The 20785-nt window shown below is 37.7% G+C and overlaps 1 protein-coding gene and 1 pseudogene across 12 annotated transcripts in view; both read left to right on the top strand.

The window, feature by feature from the left end:
- The window catches only part of RHOT1 (ras homolog family member T1), a 60682-nt gene that overhangs the window by 11752 nt on the left and 28145 nt on the right, over positions 1-20785 (top strand). For 11 of the 12 annotated variants that reach the window (XM_059669524.1, XM_059669527.1, XM_059669532.1 and 8 more), the window contains 8 exons: positions 6938-6996; positions 10242-10323; positions 12346-12389; positions 12855-12908; positions 13063-13115; positions 15150-15258; positions 15561-15662; positions 20279-20377. In XM_059669524.1, coding sequence (XP_059525507.1) covers positions 6938-6996; positions 10242-10323; positions 12346-12389; positions 12855-12908; positions 13063-13115; positions 15150-15258; positions 15561-15662; positions 20279-20377 — 602 coding nt within the window. Of the gene's footprint in view, positions 1-6937; positions 6997-10241; positions 10324-12345; positions 12390-12852; positions 12909-13062; positions 13116-13426; positions 13535-15149; positions 15259-15560; positions 15663-20278; positions 20378-20785 lie in introns of those variants that run through there. The other variant, XM_059669533.1, reaches the window with a different exon arrangement.
- LOC132218377 (large ribosomal subunit protein eL42-like) lies at positions 2957-3807 on the top strand (annotated as a pseudogene).

Here is a 20785-nt window from a genome sequence, read left to right as displayed (position 1 = left end):
ATTCTAACAATTTTCAGACACTATCTGGGTGTCCTACTATTCGATTCAATTTTTAAAAAATATATTTTTATTAATTTCAGAGAGGAAGAGGGAGATAGAAACATCAGTGATGAGAGAGAATTATTGATCGGCTGCCTCCTGCACGCCCCCTACTGGGGATTGAGCCCACAACCTGGGCATGTGCCCTTGACTGGAATCAAACCCAGGACCTTTCAGTCCACAGACTGATGCTCTATCCACTGAGCCAAACCAGCTAGGGCTCAATTCAATTTTGATACTTACTATCCTGGGCTAACATCATATCCTACAAGTTCAAGGTCAGTGTTTCCAATAAGATTACCCTTACTTTATATTACTTTTTTGAATCCGCACTCAAAGAATTTTTTCCATTGATTTTTTTTTTTTTTTTTTTTTTTTTAGAGAGAGTGGAAGGGCGGGAGGGGAGGGGTAGGGGGAGAGGGAGAAACATAGAAATGAGAGAGACACGTTGATTGGTTGCCTCCTGTTCATGCCCCTACCAGGGTGGGGATCAAACCTGCAATAAGGTGTGTGCCCTTGGTGGGGAATCAAACCTGTGATCCTTGGGTCTGAGGGCCATTGCTCTAACCACTGAGCAACCAGCCAGGGCAAGATTACACTTACTTTAGACACCCAGCTGCAAAGTGGGGTCCCCAGACTACCCACAATTCTTCCTGGATGACTACATATTTGGGGCTTCCCAAAACCCCCTCGGGTTCTATAATTCACTAGAATGACTCAGAACTTAGGAAAAGTCTATACTTAATGATTACACAAATGAACAGCCAGGTGAGGTGCACAGGACAAAGTCTGAAAGGGTACTGAGCACAGAAGCTTTTGTTCCTGTGGAGTCAGAGTGCACTACCTTCCTGGTACATCAATATTCACCAACTAGGCAGCTCCCCTGAGCTTGAATGTCCAGGGTTTTTATATGAGGCTTTATTATGTAGGCATGATTGGTTAAGTCATTGGCCATGTGACTTAACTCGAGCTCTAGCACCTACCCTTTCCCTGGAGGTTTTGGGGTAGAGCTGAAAGTTCCAACTCTATAATAACATGGTTGGTTTTTCTAGCTGCCAGCCTCCATCCTGAAGCCATCTCAGCCCTCTCTTAGCCCCAATGCATCATTCCATGGGGCTAAACTCAAGCATGGTTGAAAGGGACTAACAAAAGACACTCCTATCATTGAGGCAATGGCCAAGGGATTTTGAAGTTCTATGCCAGAACTGTGGATAAAGACCAAGTATATTCTTTTTCTTCTTTTTTTAAAAAATACATTTTTATTGATTTCAGAGGAAAGGAGAAGGGGAGAGAGAGAGAAACATCAATGATGAGAGAGAATCATGGATCAGCTGCCTCCTGCATGCCCTGTAGTAGGAATCGAGCCTGCAACCTGGGCATGTGCCCTGACCAGGAATCAAACCCTGACCTCCTGGTTCATAAGTCAATGCTCAACCACTTAGCCACACTGGCCAGGCCAGGTGTATTCTTTATTGTATCACACCCTCCTTTAATATTATTTGAAATTGCAACACTATTTAATTTTTACTAGAAACAAGTTGAACAAAGTAATTTTATAAATGAAATAGCATTTTCTATACTACTCCCAGCTCTTCATTTGCTCTTAAGAAAAGCTTTGAAAGGGAGAATTCAGAATCTCTAGGAGGTGGGACTAGTCTCCCCAGTGGCAGTGCTGAAGCTTCCAAATACTGCTGTGTTTGGGGAGGTGAAATCAAGTGAAACAGTTCATTCAGTTTGGTCGATATGCTAGAGGCCCTTATCCCATTCATATAAAATCAAGAAAATTTGATTCATTATCTAGTGTTTTCAAATACATGGTTATTGTGTTAATGTAAATGCATACATATTATGTAATTTATATTTGTAATAGTTTGATGCAAGTTATGTGTCACAGTTGTAGTTCAAAGGAAGATGGGGAGAGCTATAGTAGCCCTGGGATGTCTTTAGCGTTTAGATAGAATTTGAGGTGTCCTGAGCGATGGTTAGTTAATATTTGGAGCTGGAGAGGGAAGAGGGGGAATGGCATTTTAGGTGAAGAAAAGAAACAACCCAGTGGGGAAGCAGGATTCATCATGGCTCGTTTGTACTTATGCAGAGCAGAGTGGCCTATTTCCTGCCAAAAATGCAAATCGTGTATGTGGGGAATAGTGGGAAATGAGATTACATAGATGATCTGTGTTAAATTTTGTATGATTTTCAAAGGCAAGTAGAATAGTTTCACCTTGATGTGGTAGGTAATTGAGAGTCAAGGAAGGCTTTTTTGATCAGGTGAGTTAGTAAGTGAAAAGAATGTGTGAAAAACATGGACTGGGATTGGGATTTGTACTGTTGATAAATTAGTAAGGAGAGATAGGAGGAAGGGGTCGAAAGTTGGGAACTGGGAGGCGTTTCAGTAAAAGTACCATAGGGAAAGTGGGAACTGAGAAGAAAGAATGAATAAAAATTTCAAAGGAAAATTTGACATAATTTGAAGGCTAAGTGCAGAGGAAGTGTGAATCAAGATAGCCACAGTTTTTGAGTTGTGCTTTTTATGCTGATTTGTAGAAAGAGTGTTCTTTATTGGTGAAAAATTTATAAATCTGTTGGATTATAATCTCCATGAAAGTTTAAAAAGTAGAGAAGACCTCGATGAATGGTACCCGCAGTACCTGGGATAGTGCCTGGCAGAGAGAATTGCTGGAAATATTTATTGAAGGGATGAAAGCACGCATTTTACATGTCAACCTTTAGGTAAATTTCAGTTGCCATCTGTAAATTTAAAATATGCCAATTTTGACTACCAAAAATGACATAAAATAGTACTTGTTGACCTTTTTCTAGTAACAAAAATTATGTTTATTTTAGAAAATTGGGAAATATATAGAAAAGCACAAAGAAGAAAGTTACAATCACATTTACTTCAGAGTGAACCACTGTTGGTATATATATCCTTCCTGGTGTATTTTTTCTATGCAAATAAATATTTTAAAAATAAAATGGGATTGCTTTCCCTGCTGATAGCTCTCGCAGACATGGTGAACATTCCTAAAACCCGCCGAACTTTCTGTAAGAAGTGTGGCAAGCGTCAACCCCACAAAGAAACACAGTACAAGAAGGGCAAGGATTCTCTGTACGCACAGGGAAAGCGGCATTATGACAGGAGCAAAGTGGCTATGGTGGACAGACTGAAAAAAGGCCAAAACTACAAAGGTTGTGCTGAGGCTTGAATGCGTTGAGCGTAACTGCAGATCTAAGAGAATGCTGGCTATTAAGAGATGCAAGCAAAAAAAAAAAAGAGAGAGAGAGAGAGGCAAGCATTTTGAATTGGGAGGAGATAAGAAGAGAAAGGGTCAAGTGATCCAGTTCTAAGCTTCATATTTTGTTTGATTATATGACAATAAAATCATGGAAGGAGCTCTGTGATCTGACAAGCAGGATTACAGGCCACTCCTTGACCCAGGGAAGCAAGACTGGTGGTGTAAGAACGAGGTCCACCCATCTCCTGCAGGCTTACCACAGCCACCGCCCAGGCTAACTTCGAGAGAGGGCGTTCCCATACCTCAATGTTACCTTCCTGAAAAGCAAGCCAAGAAAATAGGTGTGATAGCTTGGTAACTAGCCGTAAGCTGCCTTGTAGCATTCAGTCTTATTGTCAGAACTACCAAACACTTCCAGGAAAAGTTAAAATTATCTTGTAGCATGTTTGGGAACTAAAGTAATGATTGTAGCAAAAAAGCTTCATTACTGATTATATTGAGATTAAAAAATATATTCTAAAAGAAATAAAAAAATAAAAATAAAATGGGATCATGCTGATTTATACTTTAAAATGTCATTTTAAAAATAAATTGGAGCCTCCAAATAGTGACAGTAACAGCTTATAAATCATAGAATAATCCATGAGACCATGCTAATATGAATCAGAAGGGAAGTTTTTTTCTTATAGTAAAATGCAAAGTAATGTAGAAGGTTTGATAGAAACAAAATTTAAGCATCATGAATGACTGCTTAATCCAGTGGGCAAAAGTTTGATGAGAAACAGGATATTAACATAGTCCAAAGTATCTCCTCCTAAGATATATATTAATTACAATAGGAAAAATAACTTTATAGTGGCAGGCACCACCTCCTTCAAGTGATGACAGCCAACATCACCAGTAACGGGACAAAATTGACACCATCAGTCTTGGTCCAGGGAAGACTCCCTTCTGCTGTGATGCACGGAGGAGGGTGCAATATCACTTTTAGGATATTCCTGCCAAAAATGCAAAACCTGAACTTAATCATGAGATAACATCATACAAACCCAATTGAGGGATAGTGTACAAATTCAATGGCTTGTATTCTTCAAAAAGTTAAGGTCATGATAGATTGAGGAACTAAAGATTAAAGGGGACTAAAGAGACTGATATCCAAATGCAATATTTGATCTTGGTCAGAAAAACAAAGAGTTTTCTTTGCTATAAAAGATAATAGTGGGACGAATGTGAGATGTGATAGAGTCTATAGATTAGATGATAGTGTTTATTGGTGTTAATTTCCTGATCTTGCCAATGCACTGTGGTTATGTAAGAGAACGATCTTGTCCTTAGGAAATGTGTACTACGGTGCTTTAGCATAAAGGGTCATCATGTCTGCAACTTACTCTCAAATGGTTTAAAAAAAATTTTAAGTATATATATTTAGAGAGAGAATGATAATGCAGATGTGGTTAAATGTTAACATATGTGGAATTTGGTTAAAGGACAGACCTGGCTCTTTTGTACTATTTTTGCAGTTTTTTGTAAGTCTGAAATTTTCTTAAAATAAGTTAAAAAAAAAAATTTGAGCCAGAGCTGCTGAATTAGTCACCAGTGAATCAGTGAGTATCTTAATTAACTTACGTAGTATTTGTGTATTCAGTGTTTGCTGACTTTAGGGGGTCACCATTCCTTTTCTGTATTTTTAACTTGTGTTAACAGTATTTTTTAAAGTTTGGCATAAGAAAAAGAACACTGGCTTAGCCATCAAGAGATGGGTTATTCTCTTAGGTGTGCAACCAATCTTTTAGTGAGACCTTGAGAAAATAACTGTCACTGGGTCCTAGGTTCTTTATCAGAACATATCTGGGGGGAGCTGGACCAGCTGACACTGATGACTAGGTTCTAGCAGTTCTGTGAAGTTGGGCTCTGAGTTCACTGACACAGTCAGAACTCAGTGACAGTGTTCACTCTCAGCCACTTGGAAAAGACCCAAGTGTTCTCACACAGTCAGTTGAAAAGAACCGAAGAAATCAGAGCTAGAAGGCACCTGTTAGACCATCTAATTTGTCCCTCCACCAGCAGCCCTCACTTGTTCACAGCACACCCTCTGTTTGGACCAGTACTCTCCAGCCATTTGTTATTTTTCCAAAGACTTGACTTGTGTTTTCAGTTCATCCTTTTTTTTTGTTCATTTAAAAAAAAAGAATGTGACTTCTCTTAACTTTAAAATTTTCCAGTTATTTTATATTTAGACTTTACTTTTGGGAACTGGAATTTGCTATTATGGCAGAGATTAATAAGCAGTGGACTGTTTTCCTTGAGAATAGCAAAAGGATTTAGTTAATAAGCAGTTGGATGTCTAATGATAGCAATTATATGATCAGAAAGGGAGGAGAATGCACGGCACATTTCAGAATGAAAATTAAGATTTTTAAGTTTGTGCATTAAAAAATTTTCTAGGTTAGAAAATGTAATAAGAAAGTTTCTTTGCTCTCATTAACCCTTTAAATATGATACCCTAAAAAAGAAAGAATGTAAGGGTGTACAGAAATATGCACTCTGACCTTTTATTGGTAAGGATGTAAATTGGTTTATTCTTTTTTGGAGGTAATTTAACAATATCTATTAAAAACATAAAAGATTATGCATGCTGCCCTGACCGGTTTGGCTCAGTGGATAGAGCATCGGCCTGCGGACTCAAGGGTCTCAGGTTCGATTCCAGTCAAGGGCATGTACCTTTGTTGCAGGCACATACCCAGTAGGGGAGTGTGCAGGAGGCAGCTGATCGATGTTTCTCTCTCATCAATGTTTCTAACTCTCTATCCCTCTCCCTTCCTCTCTGTAAAAAATCAATAAAATATATTTTTTAAAAAAGATTATGCATGCTAACTTGAGTTCCACTTCTAGAAATTTATCCTTTAGAAATAATCATTGTAGCATTGTTTATAAAAGTAAAAACCTCAACAGTGTTCATTGTTAGATTATATTAATTATGACACATCATACAATGGATTCTTATACAACTATCCAAAACTAATGTAAGAAGCTTTCTAAATATTAATATAAAATGGATTTATGATTGCTGTTTTTTTAAATTGTGATAAAATATACAAAACGTAATATTTTAACCATTTGTAAATGTACAATTTAGGAGCATTAAATACATTCACAATTTTGTGTAACCATCACCACTGTCTAGATCTAAAACTTTTTATCATACTTAACAAAAATTCTGTATCCATTAAATAATACAGAATTCCTTCCCTCTCCCAGGAGATTTTTATATACGACATGGAATACTGCCCAAATACATAATTAAATAAAAAAGGAAGATTGTAAAATAGCTTGAATACTATGATTCCACTGTGGTAAATTATTATATTAACTTGAGTGTAGGAAAAATCTGGGAGACTGTCTATATTAAGTTGTTAATAAGGACATTATGGGAGAATTTTACTTACATATAATAAATTTTGATAATTTTTTGTTTCAAACAATGAGTATGTGTAACTTTCTAAGCAGAAGAAAAAGAGATATACTTGAAGTATTGTAATAAAATGTGGTAATTTGGATGCCTCTTATTTTGGCTAACAAATAACAGACTTTCTATGTGGTTGCTAAATTATGAGCTTATGAACCTGAACACTCTATTAAAGTAATGGTTTTTCTTTTCACAGCTAGAGTTGGGAAGACATCACTGATTATGTCTCTGGTCAGTGAAGAATTTCCAGAGGAGGTAAACATTTTGATTTCTTTCGCTATTTTTAAAATGTTTTAAAATTCTCAAAATTGAGCTAAAATGAAACAAATTCTGCCTTTTTTGCGTGTGCTTCCTTTCTGACAGTTGTGATTTTTGAAAAGGCTCATATTATTTTATACAAGACATCCCTGAAATACAGTGTAGGAGAAAGAGTCACCCTAGATCTGAGTTCACCTCAGTCCTTTGCATTTCCTATACTTTTGACCTTGGCTGGGATATTGTCATCTCTGTGCCTTTATTAGTCTCTCATGTAAAATGGGAGCTGAAAGGGATATTAGAAGTCATCTAATCTGTGTAATCATTTCATTTTGTGTGTGTGTGTGTAATTGTTTCTTAAACATAAAATGTTGCTCATAACCCCAAAACATAAAACAGATGAGTATTCCTTTCGTTGAAATTAGGGCAAAAGGGCTGAATCCCCACCTGCCTCCCACCTGACACCCCCTAGTCTTTGAGGCATTAGAACTACTAGGATTCTGACACACATATTTAAAACCCTTTAATATTATCCACCGCCATCATTTTACAAATAGAGAAACTAATTCATTCTGCCTTTGCCTACTTACCTCAAAGGATTGTTGTGGGTCTCAAATGAGATAAGCTTAATGGGAGTGCTACTAAAAGTAAAGTGGTTTTTATTATTACTGGCAATGTATTTGTTTACATTTTGGAAGTTCCAGTATGGGGATTGCTGGTTAAGGCCTTACGTAAAATCAGGATATTGTTCTGGGGAATGGGATCAGTGCAAATGGAATGAAAATTATTTCTTTTTATTTTCTTTATTCACATTGCAGGTGTTATTAGTGCCACAATTTACATTTGACCCCCCCCCCCTTTTTTTACTCTTACTTAAGTAGGAATATCTGTATAATTTCATTATTTAGACAGGAATATGATGTATGATATAATAGTGTTTTCAACAGTGGCCATATGACCATTCATTGTTTCTTTCGCTTTTTTCCCCTCTTAAGTAACATGGTTAAATAACTACTGCTTAATTTATGAAATGAAGTGTATTTTCCTTTGTGGTTTATAGAATTAGCAACATTAATTATGATCATCCAGGATGTAATACCTAAAAGTTTTCTATGATAGTTTAACTTAGTTTAGAATTGTCATTTTAGCATAGTCCTGTTGAGTGTGGATAAGGGATTTTTAATTGATTAAAAATCATCCAGTGCAGGAGGTAGGGGGGTAAGAGATCAACCAAAGGACTTGTACCAATGGACATAAGACACCGGGGGCTAGGGGAGGCTAGGGGACTGTCTAGGGTGGGGGGGAAAAATGGACACATATGTAATACCCTTTGTAATACTTTAAGCAATAAAAAAAAAAAAAAAAAAAATTATCCAGTATTTCTGAAAAATGGGATCATTAAACATAAGGCTTATTATGTTGCCAATTAGTTATCTTCCAGAAGAAATGAATTTTGATAACATTGTTTTATTTGAGGATTATTTTAGATTAACATAATTCTTCATTTGTAGAGTATGTCAAGCTTTCAACAAAATAGAATGAAAACGACATTAGATTTTACAATGTACAATTTAGGGGCATTAAATACATTCACAGTTTTGTGTAGCCAACATCACTTTCTACATCTAAAACTTTTTTACCATAAGACTGCGAACAAAGACCACTAGGGGGTGCACCAAGGAAGCATAACAAAATGCGGAGACAAAGAAACAGGACAAAATTGTCAATGGAAGAAATAGAGTTCAGAACCACACTTTTAAGGTCTCTCAAGAACTGTTTAGAAGCTGCCGATAAACTTAATGAGATCTACACGAAAACTAATAAGACCCTCGATCTTATATTGGGGAACCAACTAGAAATTAAGCACACACGGACTGAAATAACGAATATTATACAGACGCCCGACAGCAGACCAGAGGAGCGCAAGAATCAAGTCAATGATTTGAAATGCGAGGAAGCAAAAAACATCCAACCGGAAAAGCAAAATGAAAAAAGAATCCAAAAATGCGAGGATAGTGTAAGGAGCCTCTGGGACAGCTTCAAGCGTACCAACATCAGAATTATAGGGGTGCCAGAAGATGAGAGAGAGCAAGATATTGAAAACCTATTTGAAGAAATAATGACAGAAAACTTCCCCCACCTGGTGAAAGAAATGGACTTACAGGTCCAAGAAGCTCGGAGAACCCCAAACAAAAGGAATCCAAAGAGGACCACACCAAGACACATCATAATTAAAATGCCAAGAGCAAAAGATAAAGAGAGAATCTTAAAAACAGCAAGAGAAAGAAACTCAGTTACCTACAAGGGAATACCCATACGACTGTCAGCTGATTTCTCAACAGAAACTTTGCAGGCCAGAAGGGAGTGGCAAGAAATATTCAAAGTGATGAATACCAAGAACCTACAACCAAGATTACTTTATCCAGCAAAGCTATCATTCAGAATTGAAGGTCAGATAAAGAGCTTCACAGATAAGGAAAAGCTAAAGGAGTTCATCACCACCAAACCAGGATTATATGAAATGCTGAAAGGTATCCTTTAAGAAGAGGAAGAGGAAGAAAAAGGTAAAGATACAAATTATGAACAACAAACATGCATCTATCAACAAGTGAATCTAAGAATCAAGTGAATAAATAATCTGATGAACAGAATGAACTGTTGATTATAATAGAATCAGGGACATAGAAAGGGAATGGACTGACTATTCTTGGGGGGGAAAGGGGTGTGGGAGATGTGGGAAGAGACTGGACAAAAATCGTGCACCTATGGATGAGGACAGTGGGTGGGGAGTGAGGGCGGAGGGTGGGGCGGGAACTGGGAGGAGGGGAGTTATGGGGGGGGGGAAAAAAAAGGAACAAATGTAATAATCTGAACAATAAAGATTTAATTAAAAAAAAAAAACTTTTTTATCATCCTCAACATTTAAAAACCTAATGTTTAAAACACCAAATTAATTTAAGTACTGTGTTAGGCTACATCAGATCTGAAGTATTCTTTTATGTCTGGTGCCCACACAGGTAGAAATGAGCTTTTTTTAAAAAGTGATTTATCATATACCATTAATATATATTTGCATTTGTAGTAAAACACAAAAATAAGCATTTAAAAGTACAACAAATACCTGTAAGAATAGATATGGATGAAAGGGGCTAATATATAGATACATTTACATAATCTGTTAACAGTTTTAATCTATCATATCCAAAGGTGGCCTATTTTTCTTCTATATTTGTTTTCAAATGAAGGTTCCTCCTCGGGCAGAAGAAATCACTATTCCAGCTGATGTCACCCCTGAGAGAGTTCCAACACACATCGTAGATTACTCAGGTAATGAATGACCTATTGTAGGTGAACCTGTAGGGTTAGTTCAGTAATCTGAAAAAAGGTACTTACTGAGGTTTAAAAAATATTATACAGGAGTGGTCCTTTTTCTCTAGCAATAAATGATCATTTACCATTCTTGTTTCATTTATATCTTCCTGCCAGTCCCCACCCCAGACCCACCTAAAGTCTCCATCTTGCAGTTCTCTTCCCTAATTTACTAAGGTGGGTTCCATAATGATGAAAAGGAAGGAGGAATGGTAAATGACAAGTAGATAAGTCACTACCCTCCTTGAATTGTCATGTTTTCAGAGAGAAGTTCTGGGATAATTTGTTATCAGGCGTGCTCTGATGATTTGGAAAGCGCTCTCAATTTCAGAATTTGTTGATTTCTAAATTTGTTCTTTAATTTTTCAGCCTTTGTCTTATATAAAATAATAGTTAAAACAGTTGTCAAGTTGCTTACATTATATGATAATAGAAGCACATCTGTATTGCTTCTTATAATTTAAATTTTTTTCTATACACTAGTACTTCTTTTTAATCATTAAATTATTGTGCTTTGTTCTGGGACTTTTTTTTTTAAAGAGTCAGTTGTAACATGTACCACTCTGATGGGCGATGTTGACAGTGGGGGAAGCTATATGGAGGCAGGAGGTAGATGGGAAATCTCTGTACCCTTTACTCAGTTTTGCTGTGAACCTAAAACTGGTCTAAACAATAAAATCTATTTTTTTAAATGGATATAACTACATTGTAATACTTTGTTTTGCCAAACTGGTATCTCATATAGCCTAAAAAATAAATGTTAGCACTGTGCAGTCGGAAACATGTGACTATTTGAAAACTTGAAGTGTGGCTAGTCTAAATTGAAGTGTGCCCTAAGTGTACAATACAGTGCATTTAGAAGATTTAGTATGAAGCCAGAATATAAAATAGCTCATTAGTACTTTTTCTGAGTATATATTGAAATTTTAATATTTTTGATGTTTTGGGTTAAGTAAAAGAGTAATTTTACCTGTTACTTTTCTTAAGGTGACTACTAGCAAATTAAAAATTACATATATATGCTTGCATTGTATTTCTACTGGACAGCACTGTGCTATATTAGAAGCTGAGGGGAGTGGATGCTTTCTGCTACAGTCTCATAACTGTAGCTTAGCTTATAGAATCATTTTTTTAGATAACTGTAGCCATATAATTAGATTCACTTCCATATTAGAATTGGAGCCAAAACCCATTATTACTGAACATATGAAAAGATATTAAAAATGGCCAGTTATTTTAGCATAGTGTAAAGTGCAATTGAACTTACATATGATATTAGTTTGTATGTCAGAAATAACAGGCATTTGGGGGGAAAACGTTTAATATAAGATGATCTGAATTAATATATCAATAATGGCTTTGCTCTTCATTTGTGTGCTTCCTCCTACCTACATCACGCATGTCTCGTGTACCTTGGGGTTATAGGCACAACTACCCATTGATACCAGTTCTGGCCAGAGATACGCACTAGAGAGGGAATTTTTTGACTCATCATTATCATGCTCTAGTTTTGCTTCTGGGGCCTGGTTAATATTACTCATATCTGCTATCTAGATCTTAAGCTTGTATTGCCCAGATTCTCATGTGGCCTTTTAACCTTGTGTGGATAGATGCTTTGTCTGGGCTTCTGACTTTTCAGCACCCAGTCTTCTAGCTTGGGTTTCTGATCTCTTTTGCCTGACCCTTCTCAACTCTGGGTCAGATGCCGGCCTAGATTTATAACACAGTTCCTTTTGCTCTTCTGTGTCTAAGTTATCCTCTTGTAAACCTGTCTTTCAGTACCAGCCAGCTTCCTTATCACCCTTCCCTTCCCCTGCCCTGCCCTTGTCTTTGCCACCTAGTCTGACACTATACCATGACTTAAGGAATAAGGGATGTTTAGAGGGATGTTAGATGGGTGTTGCATAGATTTTAGACTGGCCATTCGTTTTTATGGACATGTGTAAAGTATGAAACTATTTTTTACTTTGTCATTTGTAGAAGCAGAACAGAGTGATGAACAACTTCATCAAGAAATATCACAGGTTAGTGACCTGGCCTGTGTGGGTCAGTGATTAGAGCGTCGGCCCAGGTACTGAAGAGTCGCAGGTTCGATTCCGATCAAGGGCGTGTACCTGGGTTGTAGGTTTGATCCCCGGCCCTGATCAGGGCACACGCAGGAGGCAATCAATCTATGTGTCTATTTCTCCCACCCTCTCTCCCTCCTTTCCACTCTCTCTAAAAATCAATGGAAAAAAATATCTTCAGGTGAGGATTAACCAAAAAAAAAACCAAAATCACAGATGAGTTAAAAAATAGTAATATGTTTTTGTGGGAAAACAGTGATGATTCTAAGTCTTATTTTTTATTCTCTAACTTATTTTGTTGTTATTGCTGAGTTTGAGTATCTATTTTTGCTGTAAGTCCTTAGGAACTTTTTCCTCTTAGAGACGTACTAAGTTTTTCTTATTATTACAAAAATACTATTAATTCGTTCATTTTTCTTGTAGGCTAATGTCATCTGCATAGTTTATGCTGTTAACAACAAGCATTCTATTGATAAGGTAGGACTATATGACTTTTTTCACCATATTTAGTTAAATTTCAGTGGGGGCACTTTCAAAATTGATCCCCAGTTTAGAATTATAGGGGTCTTAGGTCGGGTATTTTTCAAAGAAGATCCTCATGTGGCTTAGCTCTTGTTAATTTACATTTTAGGTAACAAGTCGATGGATTCCTCTCATAAATGAAAGAACAGACAAAGACAGCAGGTATTTTTTCTCTCTCCAACTTTGTATATTGAAAAATTTCAAACTTACAGGAAAGTTGCAAGAAGTAGCATGATGAACATCTATAAACACTTCCCTTAAGTCCACCAGTCGTTAACATTTTGCCACATTTGTTTTATCTATAGGTCTGTCTGCCTGTTTGCATACACACTCCTTTTTTGGAAGAAATGATTTGAGGCAACACAAATATTTGAGAACAAAGTACAGAATAGAGCTGTGATTCATAATTTTAGACATTAAGTATTTTGATAATTAATCTTGCATTTCTCTTTCTCAAACCACTGCTTGAAAAGTCTCAGCTCTAGAATTCCTCTACAACTGCACTGTATGTGCCCTCTCACTTAGATGCCCATTTGATGAGGAATGACACTCTACCTTGTCATTGATTGCTCATTGTGTGGGTATGTAAGAGCATGCGACTTGGAGGAAAGTGAACGACCTTTGAAATCTGGTTTGGCTGCTTATGAGCTTTAAGACTGACTTCAGCCCTGGCTGGCATTAGTCAGTGGGTAGATCGTCAGCCTGTGCACCATAGGGTCTTGTGTTCAATTCCTAGTCAAGGGCACATACCTGGATTGCAGATTTGATCCTGGTCTCCTGTGGGAGGCAACCAGTTGATGTGTCTCTTTCACATGGGTGTTTCTCTCTCTCTCCTCTCTCTCTCTCCCACTCTCTCTAAAAATCAGTGGAGAAAATATCCTGGGGTGAGGATTAACAAAACAAAACAAAAAAGACTTTGACTTCATTGAGCCTGTTTCCTCAACTGTAAGCAGAAATGAGGATAATACTTGTGGTTATTTTAAGAATCCAATGAAATAATGCATATGTGAGTGCTTTATAAGTTCTCTGAAAAACTACGGATCTTCATTTATAATTTATACAGAGAGATTTCTTTGAAATTCTTTGGAAGATATTTTCCCATTGATTTTTAGAGTGGAAAGGAGGGGAAGAGAGAGAGAGAGAGAAATATCAATGTGAGAGAGACACATTGATTGGTTGCTTCCCACAAGTGCCCCGACCAGGTCCAGGGACCAAGCCTGCAACCGAGGTACTTGCCCTTGATTGGAATTGAACTCTCAGGCTGATGCTCTGTCCATTGAAACCAAACCGGCTAGGGCTCTGCTTCTTAAAGAATGCTTTCAGTCTTTTCTGTCTCAGGAGATCTACCCTTTTTATCTAGCTAAAAACCTATGTATTATTATTATTATTTTTTTTTGCCTTTTCCTCAACCTCGATATCTAATCTAACAGCAGAATCATACCGTATCACCCTATAAATATTTCACTATGTATCTCTAAAGATAACAAATGACTGCATTTTTAAAGGTCCATCATATCATGCCATTACCCCAGTAGCTTCCCATTTTACATTTACAATAAAACCTACTCTCCTTACTACATCTGTAAGTCCTTATGTGTCTGATCTTTGCTCCTCTCCCTCACCCCATTTCATACCTCTTTTGCTCCGGACTCTCCAGCCACTCTTGCATTTTTTTTGCTTTTTGGACTAAACAAGATGTTTTTTAGTTTGGGGGTCTTTGTACATGCTTTCCCTTCTTACCGCCCAGCTCTTCATATGGCAGATTCCATTTCATCCTTCACTCCTTGACTCAACTGCCACCTTGTCAGAAAGATTTTTCCTGATTATCACATATAATTAGTTCCCTTTCATTACTCTAGCCCATATCCCCCTATTTATTTTCTTCATAGTGCTTAACAGAATTGGAAATTGTCTTGTTTGTTTATTTGCTTATTGTCCCTGTCCTATTTACACTATTAGAATGGGGATGGACTTTCCCTATCTCCTTAATGCCTACAACAGTACCTGGCTTATCATAGGTACTCAATAAGTATTTGTTGAATATGCTTTCTAGTGGGCTTGAGCTGACTACAGTAGAGGGTTCATATTTGGGAGATTAAGTATATCTTATTAGTTAGAATGGGTTAATGTACATTAAAATATAAATCTAACGTATGTTGTCTTCCTTAGTATTACAATGTGCCCTGTTTATTTCAGGTTGCCTTTGATATTGGTTGGGAACAAATCTGATCTAGTGGAATATAGCAGTATGGAGACCATCCTTCCTATTATGAACCAGTACACTGAAATAGAAACCTGTGTGGAGGTATGCCTTGTTTGATTTTGAAATTTACTGTTGGTAAATTCTCACTAATTGAGGTTGGGAATAGAAGGCTGGGGAAATGTGGGATGGAATAAATTTCCTGCTGTTTGTGAAGTCATGTAAACCAAATAAAATAGAGAACTTGAAGTTGGCCTCTGGGCTCTTTGTAGACAACCATCTTGTGATATCCACTAAGAAAAATGCATTTTCAGTTTCTTCAAGGAATCTTATTACCTTATTTCCGTGATTTTAACTCTCATAATTGCTTTCAGAATGTAAAATTTTAAACTTTTTTTTTTTTTTAGTGTTCAGCAAAAAATCTGAAGAACATATCAGAGCTCTTTTATTATGCCCAGAAAGCTGTTCTTCATCCTACAGGGCCCTTGTACTGCCCAGAGGAGAAAGAGGTAACCGCCCCCGCCAGCTCCCCTGTTTGTGTTAGTAGGGGCTGGAATGTATAGGTACTAACTCTAATGTGGTAATGATTTTTAGTAACTCTTAAGTATTGTTGTAAACTTCTGCAATTTAAATTTATTGTTTATTATACTTACATTTTCTAGGTATTTTTCTTCAAAGATATTCACATTAAATACTCAGAAAAGTATTCCCTATCAAATACTATTTCAGGAAATGTCATTAGAACAAACAGGAGAATTGGCAATAATAACAGCAATAAGTCCAAAGACTTAGCTACTTGCTTTGCTACTATAAAGTCCATAAACTTAAAAACATACACAAAGAAAAAACTTGTGTAGTTATTTGACATGGATACAACATGTAATAAAACTTGAATACTCCCTTTTGTTTCATAGCTAAGAAACACAGTAATTCCTTAATGAAATATCTAAAATTGAAAATATTTTGCCATATACTTTTTAAATTAATTATTTTTTATTTAAAATTCACATACCATAAAATTTAGCCCTTTAAAGTGTACAGTACGGTGGTTTTAGTATATTCACACAGTTGTATGTTCATCACCACTGTCTAATTCCAGAATATTTCATCACCTCAAAAAGAAACCCTGTACCCATTAGTGTTACCCCCCATTCCCCCAACCCTGGGCAACCAGTAATCTACTTTCTGTCTGTATGGATTTGCTTTTTGTGGACATTTCATATAAATGGACTCATACAGCATGTGGTCTTTCTGTTGGCTTCTTTCACATAGCATAGTAATGTTTTCAGGGTACATCCATGTTGTAGCATGTATTAGCATTTCATTTCTTTAATGGCTAAACAGTACTTTATTGTATGGCTATATTTCACATTTTGTTTATCCACTTATCTATTGATGGACTTTTGGGTTGTTTTACATTTTATGGCTGTCTACCTACCTATATATATAAAAGCCTATGCAACTGTTCATCTGGTAGCTATGATGTGCACTGACCACCAGGGGGCAGACACTCAACGCAGGAGCTGCCCCCTGGTGGTCAGTGCACTCCCACAGCGGGAGGGCTGCTCAGCTGACCAACGGACATGGGGCTCATGGCTCCTGGTCCTGGCATCAGGACTGACTGGGTGCGAGGAGCGAGACTGCAATAATGAGCAGTGGTTGTGCAATCATGGGTGTGCCGGTATCGCCCAAGGACGGGCGCATGGAGACTGCAGCAAAGCAGCAGCCAGCCTACTGGGCAGCGGCGGCAGGCGCAGTGGGGCCGGGATGAGCAGGAGCGGCACGGTGCCTGGCCCCAGCTCAGGCTCCTCCCTAGCCACCTGTCACTTCTCGCACTACTTCGTGCTGTGCAGGATCAACAGGGACAGTGGGCTGAAGCCCGACAAGCTGGCAGGTAAGGCTGGGCTGCAGCGGTGCAGAAGTCCACTGATCCCTGCAGGCCAGACCAAGGGACCCCACTGGTACATGAATCCATGCACCAGGCCTCTAGTTGTGAATATAATTGCTATAAACATTAACACACAAGTTTGAACATCTGTTTTCAATTCCTTTGTATAATTAGGAATGAAGTTGCTAGATCACATGGTAATTTTATGTTTAACTTATTGAGGAACCACCAAATTATATGAAGGTTCCAGTTTCTTCACCTCTTTGCCAATACTTGTTATTTCTTCTCCTCCACCCACTTTTTTTATATATTATTACTAGAGGCCCAGTGCATGAAATTTGTGCACTTGGGGTTGGGGGTAGGTCGTCCCTCAGCCCGGCCTGTGCCCTCTTGCAGTATGGGAGCCCTCAGAGGATGTCCTACTGACGGCTTAGGCCTGCTCCCCGCCACCGCCACTGCACTCGCCAGCCGTGAGCCTGAATTCTGGCTGAGCAGCTCTCCCTCTATGGGAGCGCACTGACCACCAGGAGCAGCTCCTGCATTGAGCATCTACTCCCTGGTAGTCAGTGCGCATCATAGCAACCAGTCGTTCCCCCGTTCAGTCAATTTGCATAGTAGCCTTTTATTATATAGGATAGCCATAGTGGATGTGAATGGTATCTCATTATTTTTGATTTGCATTTCCCTGTTGGGTAAAGATGTTGTTCAGCTTTTCTTGTGGTTATTTTACCATTTGTATATCTTCTTTGGAGAAATGTCTGTTTAATTCTTTTGGCTATTTCTTGAGTTGTCTTTTTACTGTTGAGTATTTAAAAATAAAAAGTTGTAGATATTTTCAGGAAAAGTTTATAGTATAGGTAAGTGGTTGGCTGCTTTGACCAGTGAGCCACATTTGGTTTGGCCACTTGTTTTTTGTATAGCCTATGAGCTAAGAATACATTTTATATTTTCATTATCGCTCTCTCTTTTTTTCTTTTTGGTTTTTAGAGAGAATGGGAGGGAAGTGGAGAGACAGAGTGAGCGAAACATCAATGTGAGAGAGACGCATTGATTGCTTGCCTTCCCGGCCAATGCTCTAACCACTGAGCACTGGCCAGGGCCAGAGCTGCATTTTTAAATGACTGAAAAAAGTTCAAAAGGAGTAATATTTTGTGATATGGGGAAATTATGGGACATTTAGAATTTATCATTCATGAATAATGTTTTATTGCATCACAGCCATCCTCATTCCTTTATATTTGTCTGTGGCTGCTTTCCTGCCACAAAGGCAGAGTTGAGTAGTTGCAGCAGAGTTTGTATGTGGTACTCACACTTCTCAGTGCTCAGTGCTGCTTGGCGCACTGCTAATTGCACTGGCACAGCTATAACTTGACAGTATTTTAGTACCATGTGTATCACTGTACTGTGATGTTTTATTTTGTTATCAGTGCTTTATCTATCCCGCCAAAACAAGAAAAGAAAAAAGTCAGTTTTTAGTTGGAAAAGCAGCTCTATGTTCTAAGCTCAGATTATTTGGGGGGAGGGTTGTGGTTACCTCAGTGCAAGCACAAAAGAAATTTCCGCATTTCATACTTCATTTGACTCTGCAGTTGAGGAGCTTCCACCCAGCCTTCAGTCAGGACTCACTAAGCTGCAGTATAATGACATGCTAGCAGGCAAAAATCAAGAAAAGAATCTAATATCATTCTGCAAACGCTTTCCAAGCAATGACTGTGCCCAATTAAAATTATATGTGTATGGATATGTATCAGTACTGGCAGTATGTAACTGTACAAAAAGACATATTTCAAAGATAAAGTATGTAAAATTTTACAGATAAACATTGCAATCAATTTTTATGATAGGGAACACTAATTTTGAACCCCAACTTAGCAAAATGTTAACTCTCTCAGGAGATTTTCATTCTTCTCATTAGTAGACCTGTATAGCAAATTTATACTGTTTTTATTATATTTTGAATTTCATCAATAAAAATGTTGTGGAAATTTTATTCTCTCTTGCTATATAAGTACTTCCATGACATTCTTGATTTTTCCTGTTGGTTATTTGCTTTGTAGCCCTTTACAGAAGAAGTGCTGACCTCTGGTATAAATAATTAATCTGAGTTACCCCTTAATCTGACCCTGATTTACTTTTCCTTAATCCTGGTTTACTGTTTCTTAATTGGAATGCTTCTTTCTAATTTACTCTTAATCCAGAATTTCCCAAATTTGCTTCATCGTAGTCACTAGACATACTTGTTAAAAACACAGACTACCTTCTGATTCAGCCAGGAAATTTGATCTTATGATCAAGAAAATTTGGGAAGCAGTCTCATGCTATAGAGATTTACCTCTGAGCCCTTAGCCTACTGGTACATTAAATCGCCTCTGTTAGTTCTCAATTCTTTAATTGCTTTTTACTTAGGGCTATTATTAGTTCTGCTAATCACCCCACCCCTGCTCCTTCCCGAATCACCTGAATAAAATACCACCATCTGTTATTCATTTCGTAGGTGGACCTGCTTGAAGTAAAATCTGCAAATTTGGAGACTATCCTTTGTTTTACACAAGAACAAGCACTGAGTCTAAGCTATACCAGAAGCGTTTATTTAGACAATAACAACCTTTAACACAGATTGGGATCAACAAAAAGATCATATTAAAAATTAAGCCTGCCCCTGACCAGGTGGCTCAGTTGGAGCATCGTTGGTACCCCAAAGGGTTGTGAGCTGGATTCCTGGTCAGGGCACATACAGAGATTGCAGGTTTGATTTTAGTCCCATAGGTGAGGCAACCTCCTGTGGCCCCTCCCCCCTGCCGGCCCTGCCCCCGACCAGCCCCTCACCCCCACCCGAACGGGGGTGGGGCTGGCCAGCCAACCTCCCGTGGCCCTCCCCTTAGCCAGGCCAGCCGGATCCCACCCGTGCATGAATTCGTGCACCAGGCCTCTAGTATATAGATATGACTGGAAGAATGAATATTCTCTAAAGATGTACTTCTCTTGCCTATCCTTGAAGGATTTGTGGTCATGCGGGGGGCATTCGATCATTCCAAATATTGGTCCTCATTTACTTAAAAAGGTTTGAGTATAAAAATAAATGGCTTTGCTTTAGTTAATTTTTTATGCTGGTTGTATTTGCTGTTACGTATTTGATGGTGAGAACAATCAGAATTACTCTTGGCCTTATGAAAATCATATTTAAAAATCTAAGCTATTTTAATTAAAACAATTGTTTCTTTTCTCATTGATTTCTAGATGAAGCCAGCCTGTATAAAAGCCCTTACTCGTATATTTAAAATATCTGATCAAGATAATGATGGCACTCTCAATGATGCTGAGCTCAACTTCTTTCAGGTAACCTTCCTCTTTTTCTGATGTTCGTATACCTTGTTGTGTTTTTTTGGGGGGTGGGACTGAGAAAAGCTATTGGAATTTATTAGCTTAAACAGTGATGTGTTGATAAATTTGAGTCTGTTTAATGTAAAAATTATCTTTCATGTCAGGCTATTTAAGTCTTTGCCTAGGGTATAAAACTCTCTTATGCATAGGAATCAAGGAGACTCATTGATAGCATTATTTCATGGTACACAATGGATGTGTATTGAGGATGACGAAGTCTGAACTCTGAGTTATTTTTCTTTCTTGGTTTTGTATAACATAGCTTCACAAAGAGCCCTGTGTTTTAGAAATGTGATGGGGAGAGTAGGGAAGGTTTCTTTCCTTCTAAGTATGACATGTTTTACAAAAATAATACAAGGCAGA

Source organism: Myotis daubentonii, chromosome 16 (assembly GCF_963259705.1).
Source record: "Myotis daubentonii chromosome 16, mMyoDau2.1, whole genome shotgun sequence".
NCBI lineage: Eukaryota > Metazoa > Chordata > Mammalia > Chiroptera > Vespertilionidae > Myotis > Myotis daubentonii.
The sequence above is the reverse complement of the archived record's forward strand: the minus strand, read 5'-3'. Positions and strand labels throughout refer to the sequence as shown.